The sequence below is a fragment of the Carcharhinus amblyrhynchos genome, chromosome 3 (genome assembly GCF_965287045.1).
Source record: "Carcharhinus amblyrhynchos chromosome 3, sCarAmb.v2.hapA, whole genome shotgun sequence".
NCBI classification, from domain to species: domain Eukaryota; kingdom Metazoa; phylum Chordata; class Chondrichthyes; order Carcharhiniformes; family Carcharhinidae; genus Carcharhinus; species Carcharhinus amblyrhynchos.
The window spans coordinates 77,454,808-77,470,180 of record NC_137326.1 but is presented as its reverse complement, the minus strand read 5'-3'; the positions used below and the strand labels follow the sequence as shown (position 1 = coordinate 77,470,180).

The following is a 15,373-nucleotide window of genomic DNA, read 5'->3' as shown; positions in this document are numbered from 1 at the left end:
CTATGATTAAACTATTCCCCACATTCTTCACACTCTGTGCAAAGTAGTTAAGCAAGAATTGTCTGAAATGAATTCAGATGTATTAGACATTTTTGCAAAATACTAACTTTGTTGTTGTTTCTTTCTTGTAGTGTATTGGGTGACCTGACAGCCAGGTGAAGTAATGTCACTTGTATCTATCAATAGTTATTCTTAAATTAATTGTAACTCTGGGGACCTGTGTTCCAATCCCAGCACAGCAGATGGTGAAATTTGAATTCAACAAAACATATGGAAATAAAAGTCTAATAATGACCATGCAGTCATTGTCAATTGTTATAAGACCCATCTGGTTTACTAATATCTCTTAGGGAAGGAAATCTGCTGCCCTTACCTGATCTGGCCTATATGCGACTCTTGATCCAACGCAATGTGTGGTTGACTTTTAAATGCCCTTTGAAATGTCATTTAGTTCAAGGCCATTCAGGGATGGGCAGTAAGTGCTGTCTTGGCCAGTGGTGCCTGCATCCCATGAATGAATATATAAACTAAATAGAAAGATGATCTGAAACATGCATTTAACATAATCATCCTAAATATTTCATATCCTGACTGATTCAATAACTGGTTTTTGAATGATTTGTTTTAATAATCACCACATACCAACATAGAATCAAAAGACAGCACAGTAGGATGACATTTAGCTCTTTTTTGAGCCAGTGGAAGCATATTAACTGAAACTTTCTACTCTTAGTCAATGTGTCTAACAGTTATGGGGCAACAGTGCAAGTTATGTTTGTGGAGGCTAAAGAGCTCAGAGCACAATGTTAAGAAATAGGGGATTATGGACATCATGTATTATATATAAATACAGACAGTGTAGCCTATATCTGTTACTCACTGTATTTCCCTGTGCCTACATCATTGTCAGATGGTATAGTCAAACCCAAACAATTTCTGTGCTGAGTGTCACTGGAACATGCCTCACATATCATGATGCAATGTCTTCTGATCAGGTGCCAAGATTCAGAGTGCCTTTACCATTATGGAGCCTCCTAGTTGGCAAATACTGTTGGTATCTAAGCCCTATTTTTATCTCTGAGCCAGAAGGCTGAGTTCAAACTCCATTCTAGAGAAGTGATGTAATTTCTACTCTAACTGGGGTTAGTCATCTGGTGGGGTGGATCATCCAGCTTTTGTAGAAGCTGCTTAACTTCCATCCCATTGATTTGGTTCTACAATAGGTAGCCATTCGAGTTCTGCCAAATGATTGTCCAGGCAAGGAGGTGAAAATTATCCTCTTGAGCCCAGTCAGTGCAGACTCCATGGCCTCTTCTGAACTGTAGGGATTCTATGACACCAGTGCAGTCATGAGGGGGTTCTGCATCAGCAGAGGATCAGTCTTTAGGATAATCAGTTAAATTTCCAAGTGAATATAATAGATAGATCGCATGACACAAATTGAAAAAGAGCAGGGGTGTTCATTTGATGTCTTCTCACTTAATAGCACCATTAGCAAACTCTTCTGTTGCTGTTTGTAGATCCCACAGCATTATCCTACATTAGAACAGTGAATATACATTTCAAAAATGCTTTTTTGGTGTAAAGCTTTTTTTGGGGGTCATTAAAGACTCGATATAAATGCAAGTTTGTGAATCCGTTCAGTGAATAGAGGAAATTTCACCCTGATAACTCTGATTAGTCAAAGTCATTAATGTGTAACCCAGTGTGATTGCAGTTTAATGTTTTAAAGCCTCATTTGCTGATACTTTTTTTCCTTCTGCAGCGATGTCGCAGTGGAAATACCTTTCCTACTCATGCATCCCAATCCTGGTGGGTATCAACTGTCAATAAGAGATTCTGGAATCGAGCTCCTAATAGCAATTCTCCATAGCTTGCTAAAAGAGTGTATGCATTTACACTGCCCAGAACTAACCATGTGACAAACGTTGCACTGAGTGTAGAGATAGAGACAGGAAGTGCAACAGAGGCCTGCAGGGCATTCTGACTAATACTGAAGGGCAACACTCTAAAATCCCTGCGCTCTGAAATGGTGTTTGTGAGAGAAAAAGGGATGTTCATTTTCACCCACCTATTTTCTTCAGCTTAGTCCTGGGACTACTGCAGACTCTCTATAGAGGTCCCTGTGAAAATCCTACCACCCCCACCCATCCACCCATTTGGATGCATTCCTAAGCACAAGGAAAAGAATGTTTGGAAATCTTAGGATTTTTTGGATTGGTATTGAATGGGGGGAAGATGGCTAAATGAGCGATCCATGGAGATTACATGTCATTGTAATATTTCATTGAGCAATAGGAGTAGGACTGAGTTGGCCCAGTGTCATCTGATATGAGTCAACACTTTAAGTGCCCTTTTAAGGACACCACTAATATAGTAAGCAAGCTATTCGATGAAATATGTTTAAATAAAACAAAATGGAACTTTAACAATGAAATCTATGTTATCACTAATATGTATATGACATTCTATGTACTGCACAGGCCTCAAGAACTGCATGCTAGATGTGATTTGGGAATGTGTGGTTGGGAATTCTGTAATGAGATTGAGGTAGAATCTCTAAATCAAGTGGCTATCATTTACCTCAAACATAACTTTCCCCCATAGGGAGGGAGTGGAAGTGCAGTATAATCTCTTCTGGGCCTTCATTAGAAGTTTGATTTATAGGAATAAGTTAGACTGTTAGTGATATTAATGGAAACCTCCCCAATTGACTCAGTGTTAGATATCACACTGATGTCACACTGAGCCACAAAGAACTGGAAGGTGTAGCTGAGCTGGCTGATCCTGGATGGGGACAGTGTACAATTCATCTCTGTGTCCCTGGACGAAAATTGGAAAAATATATCAGCCAGAGCTTAGTCTCGACCACTGTCCAGGCTATATTGAGGATAAGTTCAGACTCAATTGTAATGCCAATCACACCCAAATAATATGGCACGATTTACTGTTGAACTCAAATATATCAAACTGGGTAAGACACTAGTTGACACTATTTCTGTGGAACTAGGTCTCCATGTTGCTGTCAGGAAAAGAATCATTTTAATCTTGCCACTTGGCAGGAACCTCATGAAAATGGTCTGGGAGCCATCTGAATGTCTTCAATTTTCAACTACTCTTCTGAGCAAGCACTGAGGATATTCTCCTCTAAAATCACCAGCAAATCACCTCCATTACTAAACTTGTAGATTGAGATCTGATTATGTCTCTGGCCTCAACTGCTATTTTAACTCGTGGCCCGAGTCCCACTGCGACTTCCGTGACAGCTGAAGGGCACAGTGAGGAGTTAAAATCTCAAGTGGTCCAAAGAGAATACAAATTTAAAATTTCCTACTTTCCTCAGGGATCCATGAAGGACAGGAGAATATTCCACAGCACCCCATAAGGAAAAACTGGACTCCTGCTCTCCAGATCGCAGGAACCTCCAGACGATTCCCCGTGCTCCCCCACCCTACCCCTGTCACTAGCTAACAGCCTTTCGGCCCTGGCCGTCTGTTTCCTGGTATCTGATATCTTTTTCTTTGTGCTGACTAGCTGCAGATTCCTGCCAATTTTGGATAGCCAACTGACAAGAGGCCTAAGGGTTGTAATCTTCTGGGCCCCACACTGCCGAGATCAGAGGGAGTTTGACATCACTTTAAACTCACAACTGGCCAATTCCCATTCTGGCACATTTAGCACAAAACTTTATGTTCTAACAATCATCTGTACACTGTCTCAATTTGATTTGTACTGCCCACATCAATGTCCCATCTGGTAATTCAAGTCAGGTAGTCATTCATTGACTCAAAAAATTCCCCCAGCTTCCTTTCTTGGTCCAAACACCTCATTTTTAACTCGTGTCCCCTGAGATTTGAACCCTCCACCGTAGCAAACTATTCATCTGCGTTACTTTAGTCAGTTCAGTTAAAATAAAGAAAGTTCAATCAGATGTGCTGGGTAATACATGTGAAAAGTTGTGTTGTGCAATAATATTGGATAGTGGAAATGAACAGACTCAATGGAGTTGAGAAGCAACCATATTCATTTCTAGGGAGATAATGGGTTGAGGGATATGGAGAGAAGTGGAATAGATAGAGCTGAAGATAAGAGGCAAAGATGTATCTGATTTATGAATAAAGGCCAGAGTTGTTGGCCCCAGTGGAATTCTGGTTTTCCTAAACAAAATTATATTTCATAGTCAAATATTAGTTGGTGCATGTGTCAGAGAGAAAGGGATAATGGCATTTGCCTGTGTAAATCTATACATGCACTTGTGTCTGAATCTGTGCGTGTGCGTTTGTGTATGTGCGTATGTGCATGTTGCACTAAAAATGCCTCTGTGTGTTTGTATGCCTTTATTGATGTATCACTATTTCTCTGTTCTTTATATGTTTCTATCCCTGAATGTTTGTGTATTCCCATGTTTCTATATGTATCTTAGTTAATATGGTCCTGTGTGTCTACATGTATATCACATAATTGGCTGAAGGCAGGATTTCCACCTTCACTCAGGAGGATTGACCAACAGTGCTCTAGTCCCTGCAGTGCCAGAAGGGGCAGTGGAAATGACTTTGGCTGCGAGGATTGCTTGTAGTCCCAGTCCAGGAGCCCAGTACTGGGTATGTTTTGGGGGGTTTAGGATAGGGAGGGTAGGTGAGATCTGACAAGATGGACAGAAGGAAATTGAGTGGAGGATGCAGATAGAGCCATGCCTATTTCCCCCTTCCCTTCCCCACTTCCTGCTCTAAGTCTGAACCCAGTTTATATTCGAGGTTCTCCTCAAATCCCAGGACTCCTAGCCTAAGAGGTCAATAGTTGGACACTTAAGGGCTTCAATCGGGCTAAAGGCAGTGCCCAGCAGCCCGAAATTGTGGAGAAGTTGAGGTAAGAGGGAACCTCTCAAGAAGGAATCCAAGGAATTTTATACTCAACAGCCCGCCCCCACAGGCCCACTGGCTGGAGACTCTTAAATTCTGCCCCATATTTCTGAGAGTTTGTATATGGGTGTCTACACATATGTCTGTCTGTATGTCTGTGTGTCACTGTGTGTCTGTATATGTCTCTGTGCATGTGTGTGTAATATTATTGGATTCACACTAATTCCTGTATTTTCCCTTTTCTCTTTTCTCATCTCTTTGGTTCTCTCACCGTGGGATTCCCTTGATAGAAGCTACCAAGTAAGAAGTTATATTTTTTAAAAAATCATTCGCTGTTCCTTTATTTGGTGGAGAAACCCCAAAATGATCATGTAAAGAAAAAACTTGATATGAAAGAGCTGTTTTTGGCCTTGATGTGGAGGATGGGCTATGTGTGAAACTGTATTGTTCCCTAGAAATTAGCTTTGCTTTATTTTGTATGATCCTGCTTTTTTACAAAGTGCTGGACAGCTGCCATTCTATAATAAACTGATGAGATTACAGTTTACAGTGGGAAAGCAAACTTGCTTGACAGGGGATAGACCTTCATGAAATAGGATTTAGACTTATCAGGAGGAGTTGGTCATCAATGAATAGAAATTAATCTTCACAGAATGGCCCTTAGTCAGCTACCAGTGTGATTAGGTGTTCATTCTATTTGAGATACTCTTCAATTACTTGAATTTAAAATTTAATAGCCAGCGATTATTCTTTATTGGCTAAAATTTGCTTTTCATGATTTTGAATTTCATTGATATCTGAATTTAACAGTTTGGGTATAGGTTTCATTGAGATTTAGATTCTATAAAATGGTATTTAATCGATAGTGAGTGGGTTTATTCATGATTAAATGAGTCTTCAGTGGCTTTTCATCTTGTGGGCTTAGTCATCAATAATGGGAATTATTTAATTGTTGGAATTTAGCTTCTTGTTTTGATTTGCTTTAGTTAGTAATTTTAAATAGATTAACTTCACCTCTTGTTTAATACAGCCCACATTGGATGTCAATGTATTAAGAATTCATATGTCCGTGTTAGGTGTAACTGTCAGATTTTTTTAATGCTTAATTTTAATATTAATTGGGATTAACTTTTTGTTGGTTGTGAGCCTTGATTTGGATTAATTTTGAGGATGTATGCTTGGAATTTTCATTGGCTACTTTAAGTTCAATGAAAGATCAATGGTCACCCCATTCACATAAGAACAGGAGAATGCCATTCAGCCCCTTGTGCCTGTTCCATGTCATTCAATGAGATCATGGCTGATCTATATTGTAACTCTATCAACCTTGGCTTTCTTATATACATGTCTAGCAAAAATCTCTCAATCTCAGATATTAAATTATTAATTTGAGCTCACATTTTCTACTATCCTTTGTGTGAAGAAGATTTTCCCCACTTCTCTCCCGAAAGACCTGTCTCCAGGTTTTAAGGTTATGTCTCATGATGTCCCTCACTAGTGGGGAAAATAATTATCTATGCATTTGTTCAGGAGTTTTTGTCAAAGCTTTGGTGGTTACTCATTAGATTCTTTGAGGGTATTCCCAGTATGATGCCATTTTTCTGGTTGAGGTTATCCTTCATATGGCTTTAATTTAGTCTTTAATGGGGGAGATTTAATCTGCATGGTTTGAAATTTATTGTTTATTTGGAATGTGCTGTAACCTGTGTTTCTGAAAATTTCCTTTGGGTGCTCTGGTTTCCTCCCACATTCCAAACACGTGCACGTTAGATGGATTAGCCATCGTAAGTTTGTAAGATAACAGGAATAGGATGGGGGAGAGGGCCTGGGTAAGATACTCCGTCAGAGAGTTGGTGCAGAGTTGGCATAACTATAAGTTCATGTTGGGAGATATAGGAGAGATGTCCAAGGTAGATTCTACACTCAGAGAGTGGTAGGGGTGTGGAATAGACTGCCTGCTGTGATAGTAGAGTCGGACACTTTAGAAACTTTCAAGCGACTATTGGATAGGCACATGGAGCACACCAGAATTATAGGGAGTGGGATAGCTTGATCTTGGGTTTGGACATAGCTCGGCACAACACTGAGGGCTGAAGGACCTGTACTGTGCTGTACTGTTATATGCTTAGATTCCATGGGCTGACTTGCCGCCTCCTGCACTGTAGAGATTCTGTGATTCTTTGTCTCATTTAGTAGTCAAGTGGAAGGAAGTTGTGAGCATGACTTTTCTAATTGGAAACTCTGCTGGCTTTATCTTCAGAAAACCAGACGATGAAGACATCGCTATTGAGGATGAAGCAGATCTTTCACCATTGGAAGCAGAGGATGATGAATGATCGCAGTCGCACCCTGTCTAACCATGTCGATTTCACTTGTTTGTTTGTAGCTCAATTAAATATGGCTGTGAACTGATTAATTGTTTAGTGGAATAGGGTTTGCGATTTCTTCACCTGACCCAGGAAGGAATCAGGAGATATTCTTAATCCTGCTCAGAATGAGGGCCAGGTAGATCATGAGAAGGAAGGACTTTATCAAGCTTTTTTTTGATGTGGGTTGATTTCAGTTTCAGGGATATGTTCAGATTCTATGAAAAGAATAAATGTTGCACAAAGATTAATTAAATATTTTCAAGTTGGATCATTAGCTTTAATGGAGGGTGATACAAGCTTACTACTTTATGCTAATTAGCTGATTATCACTTGATTAAATTTGCGTAGGTGATGTGCCAATCGTGACTCATTTAGAGTAAATGATGGCAGAGAGCTATGGCAGAGTGCACAGAGGTTATTGTCAGCCCTGAAATCCTCCACAAAGAAAATGATAGAGCAAAACCATCCCTGCAAACTCTGTGTATTCTAAAAACAGGAAAGATTATGCTCACATGGAGATGCAGGGAATTATCTGAGCATTACTCCTGTAGGTTATAATGTCAGATGATTCATGTTCAGCATTCACAATTCTCCATTTAAAAAAAAAGCCTGAAATCCTCAATTAGACTTCAGGTTGTTCAGTCCCAAGATATCCCTTATTCTGTATATAAATTACACAGACCCATCAAATAGATAGCAGCCTACCACTCTCTCCCAGGAACCTGTTCTTCTATCGATTTAAACCATACAAACCTATTGCTCAGATTCCAGCTTCTAACTTGCTCCCAGACAAATCTACCATAACCCCATCAGCTTCCACTCTACCTCCAAAACAACAATCATATCAAATGTGTGGCTCCTTCTTCTGGAGGCCTGGTTACTATTTCTCCAATTGATCTTCAAGATGCTATGATGCCATGACATGCACTCTTCCTGGTAGGCAGGAGGAAGCAGTTGGATAGTTTGGTTATGGTTTTTTTGCTTATTTGCAGCAATTAGTTTAAAATAAAAATGCATTCAAATTCCTTGTCTCTTTCTTTTCTGAATTGCAGTGTATTTAGAACAATTGCAATCTTTCAATATAAAATGTGACATTCATGGTTTAAAGCACTTCCTATTTCAATATTACAAATAAGCAAGACTGTATTATACCGATGCTAGATAATCAGAAGTACTGCACTACATGTGCTATGAAGATGCACCAAGAGTATCACGCTGTACCAGCCGTGGACCCAGAGAACTTATTTCAGGTACAGCACTTTGGAGGGTGCAATAAATCTTTTATAGAAACTAATTAATGACAATTCAGATTTGCCTAAAAATATATATAAGGAAATATATCAAAAAGACCAGAGTAAAGATTGCAGTGAGGAAAAAATGTTTCCTTCTAAATATTTTGTTTAACTATATCTCACGTGGCTTCAACTCCTATTGGCTCAATGACAGATATCCTTCATATGGGGATGTAATTAAGTGCCCACTAGGTTGCCGGTCCTTAGACATATTCAGGTCCTTAACTGTCTGATTAAGTGGAGTTAAGGCCCTCAATCCACTGCCTTTAAAACACAGCCAGAGTGCAAAGGTTGTCTTTCTCAGCATAGGGGCCAGGCCATCTAGAATTGAGATGAAGAGGAATCTCTTCACACGCACTGTGGTGAATCTTTGAAATTCTCTATCCAAGAGAATGGTGGAAGCTCAGTCATTGAGCATGTTCAAAGGAGATATAAGTTTCTGGATACAAGTGACATCAAGGGGTAGAGGGAATAGCTGGGAAAAATGGCATGGAGGTCGCTGATCAGCATAGTCTGTTGGAATGGTGGAACAGATTCAATGGGCCAAATGGCCCATTGCTACTTTGATGTTCCTATTTTCCTAAAACTTTTTTTTTAAAAGGCTGAAAGGTAGGTGATGGGAGGACAGGGAACAGTGCCCTGTGTGCTTTAACAGCACTTTCCCCAAGATGAAACCACCCTCCTTTTTGTTCCTCTCTACTTGGCCTCCAAAATGAGTCCCCTCCTCCCTCTCACCAGGGTTTCCACCTCTTTCTATCATAAAACTCCAGGATTTAGGTCGCACCCATGACCATCTCTTTTTCAAAAGCTTGAGCTGAGTTCTGGCACTGCCACAGCTGCCAACCAATCAGATTGTCTGATAGCTCTCAAGGATGTGACTTCCTGTCACAGTTCTGCAGCAGCCTAAACCTCAGCTGTTTATGCCACCCAGCGTGTTATCAATAAGACAGGCTGCTTAATATAAGATGACTTTTCTTCCTCCCCACCCAGTAAAATCCAGTTGCATGTCTTGCCTGTGACCCTCCAATCTGCTGAATCACACTTCCAACACCTTGGTCTCCATTAAAACTATTATTCTCTCTATCCTTGGCATTTTTATTGGTACAGTCATTGTATTTGCTCACTTTTAAGTAAATTCTTGAAAGAAAAGGGCAGGCAGCTGTTCTCATTCACCTCCACATCTGACTGGACCACATGGAACGGCACAAGGTCCTGCTTTCATCTGCCTCATCCTGAAGTACAAAGATAAGCTGCTTGTCTCTATTGTGAAACATGAGTGAAATTTTACAACCCCTTTGGGAGTTGACTGGCAGGTGGATGGTATGTGAGTGTTTGTAAAATTGTGCTTTTGAGATGCGTAGATTCTCAAGGGGTTTGACAGGGTGATGCTGAAACATTGACCGCAATTTTTCCATTGTGATCCACAACTTTTCTGGCGGGTCGCGGTGGGAGACGCATGTTGCTGGCCTTGAACAGGGATTTGCACGTGCGCTGGGAATGCATGCGTATCTCCATGAGCTGACAAACAAGTCACTGGTCAGACCACACTGAAACTGACGGGAAGACAGGTAAGTAATTTAAATCTTTTTAAAATGTATTTTAAATATGTTTATTAGTTCATTATTGGGAATGTTCGGATCTCCATTGAATATCCCGCCCTAACAGAAGTACTTCATTCTGGCAGGGTTTAGACTAGCTCCCCACATTCAGGGAACTAGCGGGAGACCCCTCCAGAATGAAGGGAGGCAATTGGGGTGCACCAGGAGGTTGGATGGTGCCCCCAAGGGGCAATGTGCCTGTGCGCAGGGAGCACCTTGGCACTGCCCACCAGATATCAGGCAGTGCCAAGGGAATGGAGCCTATTGTGAGTGCGGCCTAGGGACAATCGGTGGGAGTGGGGGGTGGGGGGTGGTGGTCCCACTGCCACACTGCAGACAGGATCAGTCTTAGATGGAGGGAGGATAGCGATTGGGGAGGGGGTTGGTCAGTCAGTAATGGGGGAAGTGGGGGGTGGCGTGGCTGCCTCTGGGGGGGTTGTTTGCTACAGGTAGGTGTTGCTTTGGGGGGGGGGGAGGGGAGGGTGTCAGCAAGGAGGTTCTGCTGAGGTAGAAGGATGGCTACTGCTGGGGGAATAGGCTGTGCATTGAGATGCTCTGGCTCGAGAGGGGTGTCAGGGCTGGCCTGGAAATTGTTGTGGGGGCTGTAATTGGGCCACGAGGGCAGGGCTGGAGAGGCAGCATTGCAGTGCTCCCAAGCTGGCCAGCGATCGGGCATGCGCCAGGGTTCCAGAGCTGCCAAACTCAAATGTGAATAGCGCACCCCCCCCCCGCTCCGGCCAAGTTTTTAATGATGTTCACGACTGGGACCTCTGCAGTGCACAGAGTGCGGAGATTCAGATGAGAAGCTGAACTGACAAAACAGTCGGGATTTAGAATAGTTTTCCCGCCAATTCTGCACTTTTGGGAGGCAATTCAGCACTTGTTTCCCATGGGGTGGAGTCTAGGTCCAGAGGGCATCATCTCAGAGTAAGGGATTGCCAATTTAGGCAGAGAAGGAGGAGGAATTTCTTCTGAGAGTAATGAATCCATGGGATTCTTTACTGCAGAAGGCTGTAGGGGTTGGGGCATTGAGTATGTTCAAGACTTACGCAGATAGATTTTTAATCTGAGGGAATCAAGGGTTTTGAGGATAAGGCAGGAAAGTGGAGTTGAGAATTATCATAGATCAGTCATGACCTCACTGAATGGCCTACTTCTGCTCCTATGTCTTATGGTTAAAAGTGTGACATTGCTGTTGCTCATTTTCAGTATATTAATTCCTGTATTTTTCCTCTAATGCATGCTGCTTTCAAGTCAGAGCTCATGTATGCCTCCCTAGCCCTTTGGATTATTTCTATATTTCAGCCATTTTCCTGTCAATCTCGGTCAAGTATCTGCCTATAGTAGCCACTCGAATTACGTTTCTGGATCTGCGTGACTCCCATTTTATGAAGAGTTCTATTTACTACTCCTGGAAATATGTTATTACTTGTTCCTCCCAATCATGGCAGTGTTGCCTTTAATGGGGTTAGGAATAGGTTCTAGTCCCACTTTGTTTTTATATATTCATTCATGGATCTGGCTAGGTCAACATTTATTGAATATCTCTAATTGTTCCTGAGAAGATGGTGGTGAGCTCTCATCTTGAACAACTGCAGGCCACGTGGTATAGTTGCACCCATAATGCTGTTAGGAACAGTTGTGGGATTTTGACATCAGATTGAGATTTAAGTATGAACTTAATGCTGACACTATTACAGTGTGGAGGTAGTGCTGCACGGTCAGGTGCTGGTTTTTGCATGAAGTATATTAAGGGGACATAGAAGATCCCATGACATTATTTCAAAGTGTGGATGTGCTGGCGTTGGACTAAAACCCGGTGTTGTCAGACTTCTTATATTATTTCAAAGAGCAGGTGAGTTTTCCCTAGTGTCGTGGAAAATAACCATTCCTTAACCAACATCAACCCAAACAGATTATCTAATCATTATCATATTGCACCTTGCTGCGTGGAAAATGACTGCCATCCTGTTATAACCATTTACGTTTCAAATGTGTAACATTGAGAGCGCTGAAGTGATAAATAGAAATGAAAGTCCAATGTAATACCCGATTGATTGTCAGCAAAAACAATGCAAGTTCTTTATTTAAAGTGAAGTCAGAGCCAAAAACACGGTTTGAAGATTACTTGGTGGAGCAAACATGAACTCAGGCAATGGGTGACAATAGGTATTGGCTGCATTATTAAACAACTGCAACCGTAGTCAACTGTTTAAAAAAATACCCTTGAAGTATCTTGTCATTCACATTATTCTGTCAGCAAATGGTTTCCAGAAAAAATAATTCATTATTGTGAACTGAAATAATGCCTAAAGAATATTTTTAATTAAATGGGTGTGAATATCTATATCTTCTATTATGAATGTCAACCCATCATTTATGAATAATGTATCTGTAAATTTAGATTTTAGTAAAGAGCACCTGATATTTCTGTAAGTGAGCAGTGCCAATTTGGTAAACCTATAGTCAGCATTTCACTGCACTGTATACTGTAAGTTTGAATGGAGCTTTCTGGGGGTCATTGTGTACAATTTTGGGAAAAGCTTTTTGTAAGTTACTTCAAATAAACAGATTCAATTCCTTTTAGAAGTTAATGTCAAATGCAATGAATCAAACACTTTTGTGTTGCCAAGGATTTGCTGAGGTAAAAATGACCAAAGCAATGTCTGTCTATTGCTCAGTCTTACTTTGGTCCCTAATTCCCAAACTGAAGTTATGTCACTGCCCAATGATAAAATAATTCAGACCAAACAATATGAAGTCACAATTTTGACTACTACTCTGCTAAACATTGGTCCATATTTCACCTATACTTACAACTGGATGACTTGAAGCACCCATAACATTAATATTGAACTGTAACTGAAGAATTGCAAGCACTTGATTCGGAATGTTGAACAGTGATAATTAAACAAAGTAATAACCTCTCCTGGCAAATTAGCATTTTATCTGTTCATTTGCCCTTGAAACATACTGCCTCAGTGCCTCAAGACCATTCAGAATTTTGATTTTTAGTTCTATATAACTCCCCACTCAGCCTTTAAGTAGTTTTTAAGTTCTAACGTGAACTCAGGCAATAGGTAACAAGAGGTTTGGGCTGCATTATTAAACAGCTGCAACCATAGTCAGCTAAAGATCCTGTTTAAAAAAAATCCTTACAGTACCTTATCGTTTACTTTACCCTGTCAGCACATGATTTCCAGAAAAATTAATTGATTGTTCTACAGTGAACTGAATTTATACCTAAGGAATATTTTTAATTGATCAGGTGTGAATATCTATCTTTTTGTTAATAAATAATTAAACCCAATAATTTATGAATAATTCATCAAAGTTCATCTGTAAATTTAGATTTCACTAAAGGACACCTGATATTTTATGAATCAGCAATGCTGATTTGACAAACCTCTAGACAGCATTTCACTGCTCTATAACATATTTATACCCTTTCTTTCTTGGTAGGACTGAGGTGTGGAGAAATTTCTTCACTTGTGAGGTATCTTGAAGGGAATTGCTTGATAGAGCAGACGCAACACGGTTTCATTAAAGGGAAGTCGTGTCTGACAAATTTACTGGAGTTCTATGAGGATGTGTCTAGGGCAGTGGATAGAGGAGAGCCGGTGGATGTGGTCTTTCTGGATTTTCAGAAGGCGTTTGACAAGGTACCTCACAAGAGGTTATTGCAGAAGGTCAGGGGACATGGAGTTGGGGGTAGGGTGTTAGCGTGGGTAGGGGATTGGTTGTCAAATAGGAGGCAGAGAGTGGGGGTCAATGGGTGCTATTCGGATTGGCGGTTGGTGACTAGTGGGGTGCCCCAGGGGTCGGTTCTGGGGCCTCAGCTATTTACCATTTATATAGATGATCTGGAGGAGGGAACCGAGTGCAGGGTGTCGAAATTTGCTGATGACACCAAGATTGGGGGAAAGGCAAATTGTGCGGAGGGTGTGGAGAGTCTGCAGAAGGATCTAGATAGGCTGGGCGAATGGGCCAGGAACTGGCAAATGGAATTTAATGTTGGCAAGTGCGAGGTGGTCCACTTTGGTAGGAAGAATAGGAAGAATGGTAGGAAGGACTATTACTTACCTGGCGAAAAACTGCAGCAGGCGACGGTGCAGAGGGACCTCGGGGTCCTTGTGCATGAGTCGCAAAAACCCAGCTTGCAGGTGCAGCAGGTGGTCAGGAAGGCGAATGGGATGCTGGCCTTCATAGCGAGGGGGATTGAATATAAAAGTAGGGAGGTCTTGCTGCAGCTGTATAGGGCATTGGTGAGGCCGCAGCTGGAGTACTGTGTGCAGTTTTGGGCGCCGCACCTGCGCAAGGATATTTTGGCCCTGGAGGGAGTGCAGAGGAGGTTTACTAGGCTGATACCGGAGTTGAGGGGATTGAGCTATGAGGAGAGGCTGAATAAACTAGGCTTGTACTCGTTAGAGTTTAAAAGAATGAGGGGGGATCTCATTGAGACGTATAAGATAATGAATGGGATGGATAGGATAGAGGTGGAGAGACTCTTCCCGCTCAAAAAAGACAGTAGGACTAGGGGGCACAGCCTCAAGATAAAGGGGAGGCGGTTTAGAACGGAGTTGAGGAGGAACTTCTTCACTCAAAGGGTGGTGAATCTCTGGAATTCTCTGCCCGTTGAAGTGGTGGAGGCTACCTCGCTAAATATTTTTAAGAAGCGGGTTGATGGGTTCTTGATAAGAGAGGGGATTAAGGGTTATGGGGAGAGGGCGGGAAAGTGGAACTGAGCCACGACAGATCAGCCATGATCTTATTGAATGGCGGGGCAGGCTCGAAGGGCTAGATGGCCTACTCCTGCTCCTATTTCTTATGTTCTTATGATGAATCTGTGAAATTCACTAGCACAGAAAGTAGTTGAGGCCAAAATGTTGAGTGATTTCAAGAAGAAATTAGAACTAACTCTTGCGGCTAAGAGATCAAGGGATACGTGGTGCAGCAGGAATCAGGATATTGCTTTTGATGATCAGCCATGATCAAAATGAATGGTGAAGCAGGCTTGAAGGGCTGAATGGCCAACTCCTGCTTCTATTTTCTATGCTTGCTATGTATCTTTCTAATGAAAAGCTGCTTTAGCCTCTCCATGGTTCAAATATTCTTTTGTAATGGGTGCCCAGATGGGTACCATAATGACTTATTCAACATCACTTGTTTATTAAAAGGTGAAGAGAAATATATGCATGCACGCACAGTTATTGAATCATAGAATCATATAGTGCAGAAGAGGCCCTTTGGCCCAT

General features: G+C 41.4%; 1 protein-coding gene across 3 annotated transcripts in view; it reads left to right on the top strand.

Moving 5' to 3' along the window:
* Nucleotides 1–5,178, top strand: part of LOC145340880 (S-arrestin-like) — a 50,324-nt gene extending 45,146 nt beyond the window's left edge. For all 3 annotated transcript variants that reach the window (XM_080185400.1, XM_080185401.1, XM_080185398.1), the window contains 3 exons: nucleotides 132–155; nucleotides 1,766–1,812; nucleotides 5,150–5,178. In XM_080185400.1, coding sequence (XP_080041526.1) covers nucleotides 132–155; nucleotides 1,766–1,812; nucleotides 5,150–5,163 — 85 coding nt within the window. In that variant the 3' untranslated portion in view covers nucleotides 5,164–5,178. The remainder of the gene's footprint in view (nucleotides 1–131; nucleotides 156–1,765; nucleotides 1,813–5,149) is intronic.
* The last annotated feature ends 10,195 nt before the right edge of the window (nucleotides 5,179–15,373 follow it).